This window comes from Natator depressus, chromosome 1 (assembly GCF_965152275.1).
Source record: "Natator depressus isolate rNatDep1 chromosome 1, rNatDep2.hap1, whole genome shotgun sequence".
Classification (NCBI taxonomy): domain Eukaryota; kingdom Metazoa; phylum Chordata; order Testudines; family Cheloniidae; genus Natator; species Natator depressus.
In genome coordinates, this window is record NC_134234.1 from 159702715 (window position 1) to 159722238 (window position 19524).

The 19524-nt window shown below is 35.0% G+C and overlaps 1 protein-coding gene across 2 annotated transcripts in view; it reads right to left on the reverse strand.

Annotated features, from left to right (window-relative positions):
- The window catches only part of TTC3 (tetratricopeptide repeat domain 3), a 132191-nt gene that overhangs the window by 23351 nt on the left and 89316 nt on the right, over nucleotides 1-19524 (reverse strand). For both annotated transcript variants that reach the window (XM_074970107.1, XM_074970115.1), the window contains 15 exons: nucleotides 19029-19346; nucleotides 17588-17851; nucleotides 16746-16792; nucleotides 14338-14394; nucleotides 12703-12779; nucleotides 12121-12276; nucleotides 9503-10418; nucleotides 7592-7657; nucleotides 6625-6774; nucleotides 6129-6268; nucleotides 4385-4453; nucleotides 3727-3823; nucleotides 2406-2506; nucleotides 1265-1358; nucleotides 306-407 (listed from right to left, as the gene is read on the reverse strand). In XM_074970107.1, the coding sequence (XP_074826208.1) occupies nucleotides 306-407; nucleotides 1265-1358; nucleotides 2406-2506; nucleotides 3727-3823; nucleotides 4385-4453; nucleotides 6129-6268; nucleotides 6625-6774; nucleotides 7592-7657; nucleotides 9503-10418; nucleotides 12121-12276; nucleotides 12703-12779; nucleotides 14338-14394; nucleotides 16746-16792; nucleotides 17588-17851; nucleotides 19029-19346 (2654 nt within the window). The remainder of the gene's footprint in view (nucleotides 1-305; nucleotides 408-1264; nucleotides 1359-2405; nucleotides 2507-3726; nucleotides 3824-4384; nucleotides 4454-6128; nucleotides 6269-6624; nucleotides 6775-7591; nucleotides 7658-9502; nucleotides 10419-12120; nucleotides 12277-12702; nucleotides 12780-14337; nucleotides 14395-16745; nucleotides 16793-17587; nucleotides 17852-19028; nucleotides 19347-19524) is intronic.

Genomic DNA, 19524 nt, shown 5'->3' on the forward strand with positions numbered 1-19524 from the left:
TTTGAAGTTGGTTGAAAAAAAACAGTTTTATAGTCTCTGAAGAGAGTGCCAGATCAGACACTTGCTAGGTTCCAGCTCCTCCTAGTGGGCAGTAAGAGGGAACTGAAGGAGGATCACTGCCACCCCTTCCTGCCCCCATATGAGGTGGCACAGACATGTTTATCAAAAAAATCTCCAATCTCAAATGCATGAAGCACAAGCACACCTACAGTGGAATTCACATTGACAACACCTCAAAGAAGAACTCAGTGGTTTCATTTGCTTTCTATGAAACAAAGAGTTGCTAGCAGCTTTGAGATACTTACTGAGATGCTAGGAGGAGGTTGAAGATCAGCAGCTTTCACTTTAGAGAGATCATTTAGCTGTGCACCATTTTTCACTAAGTGAATTCTCTCTTCATACTGAGACTACAGAAAAAGACAAAGAAAACCAAAAACAAATCAGCCTTTATATTATTCCACTTACACCAAAATAAGACCTCAAAGTACCAATTAACACTATTACATTTTGAGAGAGACCAATCAAAGACCTCATACATAGAAATAAAACTACATAGAAGTTTGCTTTTCTTTTTGCTATGTTAGTGTTTAGATTAAAAAATACGGCCATGGGAAGACACATTCATTAATTTTACAGATTTAGGATTACTGGGAATATTTTTCTCCAACTGTGTACCACTACCAGTTGTTCAGCTTCCTAGGATTTTTTTCTTTTTCTTTTTCTTTTTTTTTTTTGTAAACAGCCTCTTTATTTGTTTTCCATACCCCACCCCAAACATAAGAGAAGACTCATTATAAGGTATGTGGACTTGGTAAACTAATGAGAAACGGTGGTCACATTTTTGGCCAATTCAGCAAGGATGCCCGCGTGAGCGAACACCTGGGCCCACACAAAGCCCCACTGAAATCAATCGTGCTTCATTTAAAAGAACCCCACATGGACCTCTGCTGATTTCAATGTGGCTCCATACAGACAGGTTTGTATGCTTCATTGGGGCTCTTACAAGTTATTCATTTAAGTAAATACATCAAGAGTAGCTATTTGAGATCTGTATTAAATAATTATAAAGGAAATATAAATCCAAATATTTATGGATTGTTAAATTATTTTCAAAACTAACAGTTTGCATCCATCTTTAAAACAGAGGATACATATATTGCTTTGTTTAACCTACTGGGCACATCACAATTCTAAATTTGGTAAGAAGAGATAATTAAGGAGGACTCTTATAATACAGGAAAATGTGTTTGGAAAACAGACTTACTTCTACTTTTTCCATTTCTTTCTTGATATTTGAAATAAATGTTTCCCAAGAATCAATCTGTGACTTCAACTGAGGTAACACTGAAGTGGGACCACTGAAATATTTCAAATTTTCAGTTCAAAATAATGTGATAACTTGAGTTTGTAAGTGATTTTCCAACAGAGAAAACTGCTACCCAAAACCGTAATGCTCTCCTTCCCCTCCCAGGTAAATCTTAGCTGAAGACTTCAGTCACACAGAATTTTAACAAATTAAAGTATCAGTGTCTGTCTACTAATTTCACCCTTAGGAACTGGCCAGTCTTGGAAAGTAAGAACCCGCAAGCAACAGCCAAGACTCCTAAGGATACCCCAAGACCTGGAGAGGATGCTGTGCAGGGAGGAAGAAGTCTCTTGGGTGGAGCCAATCCCAGCTCTGACTCCTCACATGCAGAAACAGACCTCCACCATGCCCATCAGTCTTGCTCCATCTCCTACTTCTAGTCCTTCTCCCTTCCTCAGACCATCAGGCAGGAAAACGTGGGCAGTTCTGTGCTGCATGAACCACCATGGCTAAACTAGAACAAGCACAGAGCTGGGAAGTCTTTTACTCTGAATTTTTCCCATGTTGGATAGTCAGAGATTGAATGCTAACAACCAAGAGAATATTCTTTACAATTGATGTAATTCACAAAGCTAATAAATGCCACTTCGCTTTCCTAAACTTTCAGAACTTAATTTTTCAGATCTGTAAAATCTGATGCAAGGCATCATAACACATTCTTGGACAAAGCTTTAACATGGTGTTTGTACATTCTAAAAGATGTAGTTAGCTGTCTAAAAAATCATCTATGATGGTATTTATTTAAAGTCACCAGTGCACCTGGCAATGTGAATACCTGTTATCGCTAATAGAAATGTACAGTTCCATTAAACAAATAAAAGGAAGTCTAAATTAGTGAGAGGATATAAAACTATATTAAAACCAGAAAACAGGAAGGTAAAAAGATTATATGCAATTACTGAATTTTCATGTTTGTAAACTGAATCTAGACTAAAATGTAATTCTAGATGAAACAGTGACAATGTTCTCTAGTTAGACTTATCTTATGTTTCTATTTCATAGTTGTTACACAAATTATAGTGATGTATTAATTGCATACCTGCTCATTAACTTTAGCAATTTAAGCTTGGCTTCTGCATTTGCAGCTATGCAGTGTAATTTGCATACTTCAGTGTTCTTCCAGTTTTCAAGTACGGACACCTAAAATTAAATTTACTGACTTAAAAGATGCACAAGCATTTTCCTTAGCACAAGCAGTTAAAACTAAGTAATTATTAATGTAAATTCAGCCTCAATCTGGTCTTCAGTAAACATGCTGAGCTGTGGTTTTATGATGCAGTGAAATACATTTCTACTCAGGAAAGGCCTAGCTCTAGAATATCTCTGTAGTAAGATATTTCAAGCAGCGTTAAAATGCAGTGGCAGAATTGTGTGAGGAAACTGACTCTCAGGTGGCTGCAAACAGCCTGCTGAGCATTAAACTTTCATAAATAGTGAAACTCTTTCCATCCCCATCCTTTGAAAACAGGTAACCTTGATATTGTGCATTATCTTTATGATTAAAAAGGTATGTATTTATTTCAAGGCAGATATACTGGCTTCTAGCTCAACAAGAACCACCTTTTTTAAAACACACAACTTGCAATCACAAGCAAATTTGACAATCCAAAACTTCCTTAAAAGGAAAGTTGCATAGCATCTTTCTATTCAAGAAATCTGAGTTCAAAGCATTCTGAATATAGAAAAACATACAGGTTTTAGAAGAAATCACCTAAGAGAACTGTTAGGGACAGTCCTATTATTTACAAGATGCCAGCCTTTGAATGAAATACTCAAAGGGATCTGTGCATTCTAATTCTACTAGAAATAGATGTGCCGATATTCCTATTCAAGATCAGTAATTTTTTAATAATAAAAGGATAAATTCTTTTTTGTGAGTAATTCCCACTAATGGAAACTATGTGCATGTCAAAGGGATAAAACATTCTTTAATTGCAATTACCTTTTAATGGGAGACTTAACTTTTTAAAATTTTTCTGGCAATATATCACATTGACCCAAACATCCAACCGCTTCTAAAAATATATACACAGAACAAATACAATAGAACCTTGCTAAGTTGCAGTGTCTCAGAGACCCATGGTGAATTAGCAACGAAGTGAACAAAAATATCCAGGATAGCGCATCACAAAACATACTTTGCTGATTGAGCAAGTATAGTTTTAATTATTTATGTTAATACTTCTAAGCATACTATTAAATGTTGTGTGGGTGATTTTGTAACAGTGACAAAGTCATCATTAAGATGAGACCTCACCAGATCTCTCTATTAAAACTATTCTGAAAAGTGGGCAGATCAACCTTTTTTGTGGGGACTGGTGAAATGCAAAGGAGCAAGGTTCTAGTGTAGCACGTTTTACCTCTGCTGCAACAGCTCTTTTAATACACTCCTGGTAATTATCTTTGCTCTTTTTATTTAGCTCCTCCAGTTGTACTTTTTCATTGGCAAATTTATTACTGTGAAGTAAAATAAAATAAAAATGAAGATGTCAAAAAGAATACTGGGATGCCATCTACATTTGAACTATATTCCAAAAACTCTACAACAGACATTTGTTTCCTCTTCTATAAAAATATGCATCACTGATAACATTATGTACAGTACATGTAGACATGGATATTGGACTAATTATAGGACAGTGCTAACTCATCTTAAATATGGTGGGGCAGATACTATGAATAATTCTAAACCTACCACTTGTAGACTAAGAAACTAAGGGCTAGTCTACACTGGCAATTCTTAAGCTCTCCCAGCACTCTAAAAAAACCACCTCAACGAGGGGCATAGCTCTCAGCGCTGGTGCACTGTCTACACTGGTGCTTTACAGCGCTGAAACTTGCTGCACTCGGGGGGTGTTTTCTCACACCCCCTAAAGTTGTTGCAGTGCTGTAAATTGCCAGTGTAGACAAGCCCTGAGAGCAAGGCTACAGGATTGCTATAATTAGAACCAGTATGTGAGTGCCCCCTGCTGTACCACAGCAGCACTTAAATTAAAAAAAAAAAAAAAAAAAGGTTACCTGATCTCCAGGAATTTATCCAAATACACTGTATATTGCTTGTCCTTCTCATCAATGTTCCTCAAGTATCTATGTGCATCATAAAAAAGGAAATCTATTAAGTCTGGCTTGAAAAATGTTTACTCAGCAACCACAATAGTCTTCTATAATCTTAGTTGACAAATAAGTCTATGCATTTGATTTATAGTTTTGTAGGTAGTTCATTTAGGATTTAATCTCTTAAGTCCACAAATTTGTTTTCTGCTATATCAGCACTGTGCATTTGTAATTTGAATGTTATTTAAGATTATTTCAAGATGTGACCCAACCCATCTAGCAAGACAAAATAAGGGTTAATCGATAAATATGCAAAAAGAAAACATTGCAAAACATCCAAGGTTCAAAGTCTCCTGAGGTTGGTGGTCTATGTAAATAGAGAACAATAAAATTACAGGAAGATGTCAAATCAATCAGGGATATATCACTAAACCAGTGTCAATATATGTTTTGCAAGTTAAAAGAAAGCAATACTGAATGTGTTTACCTGCCAAAAAAAAAAAAAGCATGGTTAAGCAGAAATGCATCTACCTTAACGCAAGTTCATTGATCCAACACCTACCTGAAAGACGTCTAAAAACCAGATGACTTAGTCAATATTTATGAAGTGTTAAGATGATTGTTGGAAAGCATAATGAATTATTATAAAACCACAACCAACCCTCAACAACTCATCCAATACATCACTAGTTTGAAAATTTCTTATTTGTTACTATTGCCAGTGCTCACTGAGTAGAGTGGGTGGAGAGGAGTTGATTTAGTTAATGCCCTCTCATCCACAGCCAGAGAGCCCTGTTGCCAAGAAACCTCACAGCATGGGGATGATAGGAGCCCATGTAAGGGATGTGCACCCTTAATAATAAGGATCCCAGTTCCATAGAGATTCCTTTCAGGCTTCTGTTTTATAGGACAGGATAAAAACACAGTAGGCATAAGGAAACACTTGTAGTTTCACACTGAACTGCAAAATCACTACTTCTGAATCGAATATCAAAACTACGTGCTAATTAGATGCAACGATAGCATGAAGTCAGGTGTAACTATATCAAGAAATGGCAGAATCAAAGCAGGAGAAAATCAATGTTGTCTTTGGATTGCCCCAGAAATGTTCTGTTGCATGGTAGAATGAACACAGAAAGTGAATCTGAAGTGTGAGCTAGAGCTGGGATCTGGCTGGGATGACTGTGTAGTGGGAATGGAGGAGGAGCATAGGAGTTGAGGGAATAGAATATGGAATCAGGGATGGTGAGGGAAGAGAAGAAAAGTTCAAAAGCAGTGGAAAATTAGGGGGTGCTCAAGGAAGTGCAAAGGGAAAACACAATACTGAAGATGGTAGTCTGAGATGGGAAACAAGGTATTCTATAACCTGGTTATGTAAATTATTCTGCACGCAGACCTACCAATATCAGTAGGGCTAATCACAGAATAAAGTATGCGATTTTTAAGGTGTCACACCCTAAGAAAACAAGTCTGGTCACGTGTATTCTCACTTCATACCTGTTACCCAGCTACCAACCATCACCAATTTTGTAGATTATCGTCAGAACAATAATATAAATTATTCTACAATTCAGTTGTAATATACAGAATCAATATCTAAGGTTTATTTCTAGCCAACTAATATTTCAAGTACTTATATTGCTGTTCCCATTTCTAAAATCATGCAAACAAAAAACAATGTGAATCAGTTTTTAAAAGGGTCCCTTACAGCTCATTGGTATCTGCAAGTTTTTTGGATGTATTCTTTGTTGCTTTTAATTTCTCTTGGTTTTCTTTTTTTTCTTGTTGCCATTTCTTAACTTCCATTTCTAAATCTTGGTGAAACCAATCCAGCTCTCTTTGTGTAATCTAGAGGCAGAAAATATTTAAGAAAATGTAGCTTCTTAAAGACATTTCTTTTAAAAATTACTAGAGTAAGTTGTGGGGTTTTTTTTGGATTTATACACCTCCTAGCAAATGCATGCTGATTAGAACATGTGTTCCAGCCAGTGTTTGATTCACATTCAGATGAAAATAAACAGGGCTACTCAGAACAAGTGAAAAACGCATTCTGTTGTTAAAGCTAAGCTTTATTGTGATGATTACCACTTACATCTCAAGTGCATTATTGATCAATAAGCTGTCTAAAGCTAAGAGGGTTTTTTAAATAATTCCAATTGCTCTATATCTGTTACCCTACATTGGGGTGTGCGTAAAAATTTTACCTTATTTTCTTCAACTCTTTTTTTTAACTGCTCTTCTAAAACACTCGTCTCGTCTGAGCTTCGGCACTGTAACTGTTCGTATTTTTCCTTTGCTTCCTTAAGCTGCTCTTGTAATACCTGATGCTCTTTTTCCATACGTAAAATATCTCCCTGAAATTTAGGTTATGAAAGAACTTTTGTTATAGAACTCAGTATCCTAGAGTAACAACATGAGTCCACAATACATTAATAGGAAAAGATTAATGTGAACTATGGTCCAAGATCTCAGAGAACTTTGTTGATAAAATGTTTAAAAGATTTTGAATTCAACTCAAGAAACAAATTCTGATTCAGCACTGAAGTAGCATGAACACTTGGAAGGTCTGTTCCCCCCTTGATGTGATCCTATCAACTTGATTCTTCTATATCCCAGAATGGAGAGATGTAATCAATGCTCAGAACTGTTGGAAAGGAAGAATTACGAAATTCACCACTGAAACGGACTCTAATGGTTGGGCAACCAGAGAACCTGAGTTCCAAAACTGCCACTTCTTTTTCATTAAAACTCTATGAATCCGATACTATGACATACTAAAAAGCAGGTCCTAACAGTATGGCTGGGGAAAAAAAAACAAAAAAAACAAACCAACCCCAAAGGTCACTAAAATTCTCTGTCATTTTCAGCCAGATTCACTACTAAACTTTTACGGGATGCTTTTTATCTCAAGCTCCTCTTGATCTATACAAACGGAATGTTTTAATAGTTTGGAAGTAGTTTCGGTGATTTAAGCACTCGTCCCACAAACAAAAAAAATCCTATAATGATAGATTTTTAAGTTTTACTGCTAAGGTGACTAATTTGTTGAGTTTTATTAGTGAGATACTAAATTAAATGACACTGTGCACTTCTCGTTGGAACCTTAATTCTTCCTTATCTAATTAGCAAAGACTTTCAAAATATTTGCTAAATAAAAATACATGTACTTACTTGTTGAGTTTCAAATGGATAAAAAGGCATGGTATTAGCATCCCTATCTGCTAATTCCTGATTTACCTAGAATACAAAAAACCACTAGTTATTTAAATAAAAAAAACATTATATCCCATCTACACTTGCAACCAGTCCCTTAAAAGTTTTGTAGTGTAGATGGGCCTAACTTAAAGCCACATTAACACCTCTCTTAGATCTTGAGTAGTTCCCATTTACCAGACTTGAAGGAACCATCTTGAGGATAACAATATTGTAAATGAGTTCCCTAAAATGGCTGCATGTGTAAGTGAATGCATGATATTTGGTTGAACTTTCTCCACTCAGGTCAACAGACAGACAGATATTCATATTATGTTTAAAGAGCAACCCCTTCTCTCAGATTCCTTAAAAAGAAGCTTGAGTGAGCAAGCAGAGTTTCTCCGAAAGCTCAGGGTAGGATTTTCAAAAGTGTTTATGACTGGCCTCCAGCTCTTACTGAAGGCAGAGGGAGTTTTACCATGGACTTTGATGATAACAGAGTTAGGCCAACACTGAATGCTTTGAAAATACCACTCTCAGAATTCAAAAAACAAAATTATTACCATGAATAATGTGTAATGCCTGAAAATACAGCTTAATTATAAATTTGCATTTGATAATCTGTAGCACAGACAGCTCTAAAAAAGTTAGCCTCATTAGGGACAGTGGCGATAATGGAATTCAACATCAGCAAGCTATAAAAATTGTTATATTGCTTTAATAGTACTTTATTAATCTGACACTGGACTTCAAACATTGCCTGTTCCACTAATGAGGTCATGTTTCCAGGTGAGAGGTGTACTACCTGCAGTAGTTTCCGACATGCAAATTTTATTTGGAAGTTTTTTTTCAAATGCTTATTTGAAGCAACAAATGTTTGGGTTTTCTTTTCTTTGTTTTATCTCCATTAACTTTCAGAGTCCCTAAGAAATCCCTAATATTGAAACAACAGTTACTAAAAGTATGATGCAGTTGCATTTCCCACTGTACCAAAAGTCTTAAAAGTTGACTTCTGCTGATCTTGCAATGACTTAAATATGGCACCACTGAAGATATATAAATATTAGGCACATGAGGGGTTCTTTTTTGTAAGTGTTTCATTATATGCAGGTGTTAGTTTGAAAACTGTTTTCCAAATGGAAAAACAAGGGAGAACAATCTGATTTTCTTCCCTTTGGTTTGAAGAGAGATGAAGGCACATTTTTATTTAATGTATTTACGAAAAATAGGCAAACCCACAATTTGTATACTACCTTCTCATTCCTATACAAATATCAGCCTTTTTGCACTAACATAACCAACTGATATAAATATAATTGTGAAAACGTTATTGAAGTGGTGCTGAGGAGCCACAAAGGGGCCAATCCCGCAAACACTTATCTTAAAGTACAATGCTTGTTAGTATCTGCAGGACTGGATCCCAAAACAATAAGTCAAATTTAATCTTAGCTGTATTTTACAAAATAGTTTAAAATACATAGACATTTAAATTGTCATCTTACATTAATGTACAGTAAATTCAAGATTTCAGAATATCTATGTATTTACTAGTCCGCTATGAGTTAATGTCTCATTTATTACGTATCAATTTAAACCACCACTGAAATAAAAAGCAAGTTAAAGAACAAGAACCTTCCCCAACCTATAAGATAAATTTTATACTGACTTGTGTAACTCCTCCCCTTCAGTGTAAATTTTAGGCATTAAAACAAACTCGATGTCCCTTTAAAGTATAGGGACAAATGTGAATGAGCTGCAAAAAGTGGTTGTGTCTGCACTGACAGCCCGAGAGAATTAAGTGTTCTATTTATCAAGTAAGAACAGGAAAGGAAATTTAATGCATTACTAGTCAAAGATCCTTAAAAGATTCTCTTCCTTTTAATTTCTTACCTGAATAGCTATCATCCTTGTAAGTGGAATGCTTTTCACTACAGGTGTATTTTTATTCTCAAATTCCATCTTAACAGCAGATGTATCATATTTAACTTCCTTAATACTGCTCATACCCTGGTCAAGATTATCTTCGTAAGAGCTGTAGTCTGACTTCACCAATACATACTGAGGGTCCGGGTATGTTTGTATTTGACTTGGTATATGATTGCCAGATATGTACTCTCTGTCTGATATTATTGTTTTATCCATATCAAGAGGAGCTTCATAATCAGCATATATATAACTAGGTTGCCCAGTAACATCTGGAATAGGAGGTATTTGAGAAATCATTGAGAACGTTCTTTCATTTTCATAACCTGAGGAAACCTTAGTCAGAGGTATATCATGATTATCAGAAATAGAGGAGTGCAGCAATACATTTGAAAAAGATAGTGGTCCTTCTATGGTATCAATACTCTGACTAGGGAGAGAATGCATTGAAATATAAGAAATATGTGAGGAATATCCCGTGACTGAATAATCTGGAGTTTCACAGTTTTCTACTGTAGTATTAGTAGAAATTGGCATATAAGGTTTAATATAAGACACTGGTTTGAATTCTTTAGCAGCTGGGTTTAACTGTAGTTTGCTCTTGGAATTTCCATGAATATTTTGACAGGCTATGTGATTTTCCTCTTCACTTCTAGTATCTTCTTCAGTCTCCGTATTTTCCTTAAGCAGAACTGCATGCTTCATCAAGCCAATAAGATCATCCATCATAACAAAATGAAGGGATTCCAGAAGGAAAGGTTTCAGACCACCTGCATCTTCCACAATCTTACGGGCTTCTGCAGGGAAATGTTCATATTCTCCAACTAACAATTTATCATCAATTTCCATGGGACCATGTTCCTCCAAGATCTGAGAGAAATATCTGGAAAAAAACCAAACAGTTATACTCATTAATCCAAGCATTTTTCATTTCACTTTTAAGTCATACTCGATATTTACATTACTGTTAAAACAGTAATTTCTACAAAGACAAATAGTATTAGTAATGTATTAAGAAACTTTTGAAATCAATTTTTTTTCAGAAAAAAAAACACATTGAGAAACGCCTACTAATTCTAGATATTTGCTCTCTATACCTCTTCTACAACTATGACTCAAATTAACTTCTCCAAACACAAGGCCAATATAAAAAGGAGATGGCCAGAGCCAAGAGCTAAGATGATGACTTACTGTAATAAGCTGAAAACCAGAATCTCACAATTAACACTTTATTTCTCAAAGAGAAGCTAGTGTTATATACTTTATCTGAAGGGTTAGCAAGGAAAAGATAGTACATAATGTAGTTAGCTGAAGTACATGGATGTTAAAAACAAGTCACTGGAAACGTAAATAGGAAACAATAAAAGCAAACAACCTAGACAAAGTGTCACTACAGAAAACATTGGGGTGATATTAAATAGAAACTAAGATAGCTATTTTAAGTAAGGCCAAGTCAAGTGAACATGAAAGGGAGAAACAATAAAAGTTGACAACATCAGTGTGAGACATAGTCAATTAATCTCACTGTAGTTTTAATTTCTGCTGGAAATACTAAATAAGGAAAGTGTGTGTCCATTCCAATCCCTGTGAATTATTCCTTGATGACACAGCTGCCATTTTTATAGTAAAGCAAATGAGATTTAAATGTAAGTTCGTGTGCCAACAACAGAGACAGACATCTCAGGAAATTAGTAATAGTATCAAAATCTTCCACTTCTAAGTCACTTGTTCAGTCTTAACCAAGGGTTCATAGAAATCAAATATTACCAACTGTCAGCTATCCCGTGGCCTCTGTGAAATAAAACTGGTCATCTCTGTTCAGTTCCCAGCAGACTGATGTCCACATCAAACCCAATACCACAATTTTTACATATTTCAGAGTAACAGCCGTGTTAGTCTGTATTCGCAAAAAGAAAAGGAGTACTTGTGGCACCTTAGAGACTAACCAATTTATTTGAGCATAAGCTTTCGTGAGCTACAGCTCACTTCATCGGATGCATACTGTGGAAAGTGTAGAAGATCTTTTTATACACACAAAGCATGAAAAAATACCTCCCCCCACCCCACTCTCCTGCTGGTAATAGCTTATCTAAAAAGTGACCACTCTCCTTACAATGTGTATGATAATCAAGGTGGGCCATTTCCAGCACAAATCCAGGGTTTAACAAGAACGTCTGAGGAGGTTTTAACTCAAAGTTGAAGCATATGAGAGGAGGAGGATGTTAGAACAGATGCTATATCAGCAAAACAGATCAATTCTGCCTCCAAGGCTGTCAATCTCCCAGGAACAACCTCCAGCTTTCCCTTTGATGGAATTTCTTGTTCCCTTACATCAGCATGTATTTGTATTCTTCAAAAGTCTGAGGTATTAGCTATTATCGATTACACTCTAAATTTAGATTTTAGGATGTTTTATTCATGTCTACCGGTTCAGCATTTCTTCCTTCAGAAAATACTGTAGATTAAATCTCAAATGGATGATGCAGAATTTATCTTCATATAAGCTGGAAAATTCACCCAATTTTTTTTTCTTTAAAAAAAAAAAAGGACAAATATTTGAAATGAACAGAGAAGTTTACACCTACTCATATAAACTTTCACATGTTGGGTCTGGGTTATTATCCAAAAGTCTCTGATAATTGTTACTGTCTGAAACATTGTCATACAGAGCTTCAAATTCTTCCACTTGATCACGAAGATATTCTGGAATTATGAAAGGCTCACCAGGATTCATAAAACTTCTGTTGGGAAGAGAAATCTTATGATTTAAACAAAACAAAAAACAGACCTTGGTTTACTGGATTCATCCAATTGACTAATGCACAGGACCCAAGATTATTTGATTAAACTAATTTTAAATTTTTTAATAGTAACGTTAAGAGTGGCTTGGTACCCCTAAGCAACACCCTGAGAGTCTGAATTTCTTGGTGTCAGCATTTTTTTTTTTTTTAGGCTAACTACAAAGCCTTTGTAAAGATTTTTTTTACCCTTAAATTACTGATAAGTACCCTTAACCTCAACTTTCATCTTAATAGATTTTTTGGTCTGATATCTGTTTATGGTATAAATCCTTCCGGGCAGGGACTGTATCTTTTCCTCGTTGTGTAAAACAGCACACTCTGCGGTGCTATACAAAAACAATAATAAAGCTGTCTGCTGGTACTCACAAGGTATTTTCTTCTGGAAATATACTGTCTTCTTCTCGGGTTACTGCACCAACCCCGCCAGATAGTACTAAAATAGGCTAAATTAAAAAAAATTACAATTTTTTACTTTGCCACAGTATATAAAATTCAAGTATCTACAAGATAGTGATCCACCATCAGGAATGTAAGTGACTTATTTGTATCAAATCCTGTTTTAGTTTGACATGTACTCAGATGCCCTATAATGAATTATGAAATTTGACCACTGTGATTACAACAAAAGCTAGAGGACTCTGATTAAGCCTGCCCAAAAATCCTTCCAGAATTAAATGATCGTCTGTTCTTCAGAACTAGTTGTAGAAAGCAGGAAAGGGACATTCAGCCCCAAATGACTTTTCACTCTTTGTTCATCTAAATCCTATGACATTTTTCTATCTTTTCATTAACTCTCAAATGTAATCTATGGTCCCTATTCTACAAATATTTAGGCACTTAATTTCATGCATTAGGAAAATTCCCACTGAAGTTTTTAGAGGGTTGGGACCAAAGTATTTATTTGATTTATATTCTGTGCCTCAACAGGCTTTTTCTGTTAACCTGCTCCTTTACATTTGTTACCTTTTAAGTTAAATAATTTTACCTACTTTTTTCATTCACTCCTAAGTTTCATTTTTTTTTGCTTTGTCATTAAGAAAAATTTTCATTAACTTCACATATCTATAACTTTAGAAGTACCCTATCTAATACTAATAATAAGTGAAAGATTTTTAACTTTTATTTTACTACAGTTTCAAAAAGTCAGCTGAAAACAAAGAAAATTCTTTTTGAGGCTCCTTCTTAGCAATGTATCCTCACTAAATTCATGCCCTGAAAAGCAGAACTAAGGACAGACAGGTAACAGTTTCCACATCACAGAAGTCAGAAACAGGACATTATTCCTTAGTTATCTATTAACCAATATTTGACAGGGTATCTAGTAATGGATTTGTTTTTTTCCCCTGAGCTTTTAAGGGCCTACTTTCTGCTTTTTCAGTTACTAACATGTCCCATAAACACAATCAGAAGAACAAGAGGAAGACTTTCCCTATGTAAATATTGTTACAGATACACCTTCTCACAACGTGGATCTTCCTCACAGTCCTGGTCACATTCACCTCTGTTGATTATGGTACATGAAGCTGTTGGACTGATAAAAGCTCCTGTGCCAAATCTGATTCGTATTTCCAGTGTGAACTAGAGCCAAAAAGTCTATTTCAGCACTGAAGTAATCACCGTAGATTGTGTTCTCTATCTCTACGGTACTGAATTCCTCCTCCCCTTCGCCCCACACTCCTGTACTGAAGTGTGGATCAGTACGCTGCAAGGAAATTGTTGGAAATGCTGATGTGGTCAGAACCATGGTTGTTTGTGAAACTATGACTATATTGCCTTTTGCTTTCTGTTACTACAAATTTTGAATACTACTTTAATTGCTACCTACAACATTAATTGTACCTTAGTAACATTTTCTATCTAGGGACTTCTCTTTAACTTAACGTCAAGAATATTTCCCAACATGCTGTTTTGGAAAATACCCAGTTTTAGATTTTTAAAATACTTCAAATTCCAATTTTTAGTAAAAAATGCTTATTTCTATTCAATACAATTATTACATACCCTTGATTCTTTTGTCTTCTTCTTCCTATTTTTGTTTTTAACTTTGATACCATTAGTCTAAAACAGAAATATAAAGTCAATAGCTACTCATTAAGGAGAAGTTACCATGTGTTTCTTACACTGACACACACAGTTCTTCAATTAAAACTCTCCTACTGTTTGAAATAATAATTTACAGAGTATAACAAGCAGTGGTTTCCCCCCCACACCCCAGTTCTGGAAACCCACATGGAAAAATCATTTGGCAAGTCTTGTATTTAGACTGTTCCACTCACATGAATTCTGCGTTTTCCTCATTCTCCACTTCTATTATAGGGAACATGGGTTTTAAAAAGAGAATTGACAATTTTTCTGTTTCTGCTCCTTGTTCCCCACATGAAGCAATGATTCTGTTCTGTGACAACTTCTGTAACAGTACACTGTGATGTCACAGACACCACAACTTTATGTAGGGAATAACATCAGAAAGAGGGCAACTGTTGACCATCTTGTTCACATGAAACATACCTCTATGTGATAAGTGAAGGAGGGAATTAGGAATTATCTTCACATATTGTTAACAGGAACTGTGAACTGAACTGACTGAAAGATTATTTCCTCTCCAATTTTTCTCTAATAAGATATTTGTCTTCTCAATTTATGTTTAACATTGATGTCTAGTTTCCAATGACAACAATTATTTGTGGCAAACTGTAGTGATCTTATGTCATTAGCTTACTTTGGTATATAAATAATACACCAAAAACACAAATATTTGAATACAACAACATTTACATTTCCCTGAAACTGGAAGATAGCACATGGTTCCACATTCCATTGACAATTGCATTAATTAACCTTGTCAAAACACCCATTCTGTGTATCAGAAGTCAATTGTAGTGCATAGGTGGACTAATTAGTAAGCAGAATAGACACATTTTCAACCAGAATGCTTCAAACACATGAGCACCATTGACAAATGCAGATTCTGTTATTCTACTTGGCAGAAAGATATTACTAAAGTTGTAAGGTAGCAAACTAGTAAGATATGATTCAGAATGATGGACAGCAAAGAAGGCTTTAAGTATTTTTTTAAAATCATAGTTGTACTCTGAGAAGTGACTGTAAAAATGTCAATGTGTAGTTCTCAGTTTGTCTCAAATGACCTGAGCAAATATGCTGAGGTTCTTAATAAAAAATAATTTTTGCAATTATGCAAGCTCAACTTAAGATCTGATAGCCAAGTTGGGTTCTTTCCCTGTCACTTACTATTTTGAAGCGTATAATACATGAAGTGGTCAGAGTTAATGCTGGTTGTTGTCAATGTTACTACAAATAACACACATGCAAAAAGACCCTGAGTTCAATTTCGGATTCAAAAGTTGGCAGTTAGAAAGAAAAAAAAAACCAAACAAAAAAAACCAAAAATCCAACAACTGTCTTTTACCCGTAAACTGGTAAATTTATCTGACCCACCACCACCATGCTATTTTTACAGTGATACTTTTCACATCGAAACCACACATTAGTATTAAGTACTGTTTCTAAAGCCCTCTAGCAAAATAAATAAATAAAATAAATAAATAAATTAAATAAATAAATAAGTGGGTTGGGGGGGAGGGGGGGAGAGAGAATTACATTTGCCAAGTCACATTTTTCCTTGTAAAACAAAATCATAGATAGCTGGATTCCTCCCCACCCCCAATAAAGAGAAAACAGAAGAAAAGTTGTTTGGCCAAAATGCAAGCAAATGCAATGCTGTGCTGAAAGATTTAAAAAAAAAAAAAGGAAGAAAAAAAACAAAAGTTCTTTGTTCACTTCGTTAAGGCTTTAAACTCACCTTCCACCCCCACCCGCCACCCCAGTCTCCCCAATTCCTGTTAAAGGTTTTTTATGCTTGTTTTTTAAATTACAAATATTGGGGTCTTGCTTCAATCATTTATGAATGCAGAACTATAGGATGTCATCACAGTGACAAAAGACTAAAACCTGAGCAAATGAAAGAGAAAAGGATCATTAGCCTGACTGTTTCACAGTTTTGTTAATATCTATTTAATTCAACCTCCTGATGGACACTTGGAGAAAATCTGTCTATTCAAAGATTCCAAATCTCCCCCAACTCCATAACAGAGCTGAGAAAGCTCCCATACTTATTCTCCAGTCTTCTATGGAGTGCTGCTTCAAAAACCAAGGAAGACTTGATATTCACAATACTTCTCCTTTTTCTAACTGCAGATTGTTTTGTAAACCTTTCAGGCCTTCAAAACAAAACAAAAACTAGAAGTATACAATTTTCACTTTCTATTTTGCAAGTCCCCTTAAAAAACAGGAAGTGAGCATGCATCTTCATTATACTTTGTGTCCACTGTGATGGTTTACTGTTGAGCCTGTATTTATTCATTTTTCAATTAATTATTTAAAAAACTTACAGAAATTTCTTCATTTTCCTGCTTCTTTAATATAATGCAAGGAACATCTATTGAAAGAAAAATATTAAATTAATTAAAAAAAAGAAAGCTGTATAGTACACAAAATATTAGATTCTGTAAATTATGAGATTTTGGGGATAAAAATTTTTAATCTTTAAAATATCCCCCAGAATAAAAAAAGTTATTCTCTAAAATTTCATTCCTGCTAAGATACATGCACATGGTTAGAGTTAAGCACTGGTTTTACTGTAACTATACATATAATTAAGGGTAAGCCCCTGCATACGTCTTTGTAGAATTGGGACCTAAAAGTGGAACATGGTATCTCTCATTCTCACACAGCCTTGGTAACTGCAGCAGATAAAAATTCTAAGGTCTCAACAAGTCAAAGTAAAACCTGCTGTACGCTGCATTTTGTATTTCCAATTTTTGAAATACATGGGTAAAATCTTTACATATGCATAACCATATAATTTAATAACAGTTATCATCAGGAATCAAAGTAATCCCTTAAAAATAGCTGTTCATAATTTAAAGCTACTACAGGACAGCATTACAATATAAATAATGCTAATTATTAGTTTCATTTTATTTAAATAACTCTGAACTGTACTAGCTGCATTCTTTTTCACATGCTCCTGTCTCTTTAGACTGTTCAGTCTTCAATATGGAACTCAGAAGATCCAATATGCAATTTATTGGAGAGGCTAATACTATCCCAAGATTGCATCATTTAAATTACAGTGTCACCACTTTCCTAGGATAATCCACAATAACATAGATGCAGAGTAAAGGCAGGCACAAGAGGGCACTTATAAAGGAAATAAGCTGTATACATTTACCCATTTTATCGAAGAATTCGTCTAAAGCTTGATGCAGAGATGGAAATTTCTCTCTATTATCCTCTAATAGCCATATTACACATCGAGTTTCCTTCAGTGATGCTTCATAGAAACACTTAAGTATTTCATTATCTTCAAAGCTGGTCAACACACTGCCTAATTTACTGCCATACTTCTCATTCCATAGAAAGGTTATAAAGCTAAGGTCAAGCTCTTTAACAATATCTCCATAACGAGAGAAAAAGATCTTTGTGGCTTCCAAACCTGAAATGAAAAAAGTTAACATCAGTTAATATATTCAATTTAGGACTTCGGTTATTCCAATTTAGGGCTGTTTGACATCTGCTACAGAACAGTTTCCTCCAAAACCAGATGTAACGTTACCAAAATTGAAGATATATACTGTAGCCTTGAAAAGTGCAAACAATCAGAACAGGTTCCAAAAAATCAATTTTTTACTCTACTATCAATTTCATAAATGTGTCAATTGCCTGTCGAAGTGCAGGTAATGGAATCCAATTTTTAAAAACTGATTTTATCCATTTTTGGCATTTATTACATATCTTACCGCACTTTACTTGTAACATACAACCTACATTTTAATCAAACAATAAATCAATTAAAGCTCTATAGCAGGGCAACATTACCAAAAAGGTTAAAAGCTGACTTCTTCAAACTGTAGTCAGCTAAACAGAAGATTAGCATTCCAATTTGTACGGCCAAGATAATAAATAGTTAGTTACTTTGTAGAAAATGTTTAGATTTATCCCTATTTTATAGACTGCCTTCTCCTTTCTGGATTTTAAAGAGACGGATTCTTCATATCTGATCCTCTCCTACTGGCAAAGTCCCATACAAATCAGTTGCAAAGAGTCCAATATTTCAAATCAATGTATCTGCCATTTAAACCACCTTCATTTTAGGAACGTAATTAGCTATATACAGAACAGTGTTTAATTCTATGAAGTGCAATACTTAAAATAGCAATGCTACTCTGGAAAGTGACTTAAAATGCCACTTTACTACTCAGATGCATCTTGTTTGCATTAAGAAAACATCTTACCACTTCAGTGACAGGTTCTTTTATTGCTTTTGACAGCACTGCAGAGCCAAGTGGGGTTGCCTAGGTGTAACTGAAGGCAGAATTTCTGCTGCAGAATATATGATTGAGGATTACACCACAAGTCAGAAAGAACAAAGCTTGACTTTAAGATCCTTGGTTGAGAATGCAGAGCAGGCTACTAGGGATCTTTTAGCCATCGTTTAATTTGTAAACTGAACAAATTCCACATGAAACCAGAGATAAACATGGCACCTCATGATAGCATGCTACAGACTTACTTTCCAGTAAATGGAGAAAAAGAAAGGTGGAAAGCATGCTTAATTTTATAATTTCATCTGCAAATTAAGTCATCTTACAGTTATATGAAGTATGACCTACCAAAACTGTTAAGATCTTTTATCCACTCATGTAATTTGGGATCCACTTCTTCAAGCTCACTCAGCACATGGACAAAAATTCTTGTGTTTACTCTATTCTTCTTCTGAATTAAATGACTTACGAGCTGCTCCATCACTTCATTTGATGTACTGCTACTTGTAGAGCACATGCTGTAATCCTCCTCACTTATTACCCACCAAGAAAGCAGCTCACTTAGAAGTCTGGAAGTGTCATGTACACCAGTTTTTATCTGTTCAATGTTCTGCAAAATATGCTGCAGGACTCTATCGCTAGCAAATAAGAACCTCTGAACAGAACCTATAACAAAATAAAGCAAGATTGTTATGTCAGTTTAGAACTGCAAAACAGAATCAACTCCAAACTATAGATCAGCTTTATCACATTATTTTTTAAATGTTTTATCGTGTGAACTGGAACTCAGATTTGGCTACAAGGGGTTCTACTTGTACTTGGTATAGACTAACTGAATTTCTCA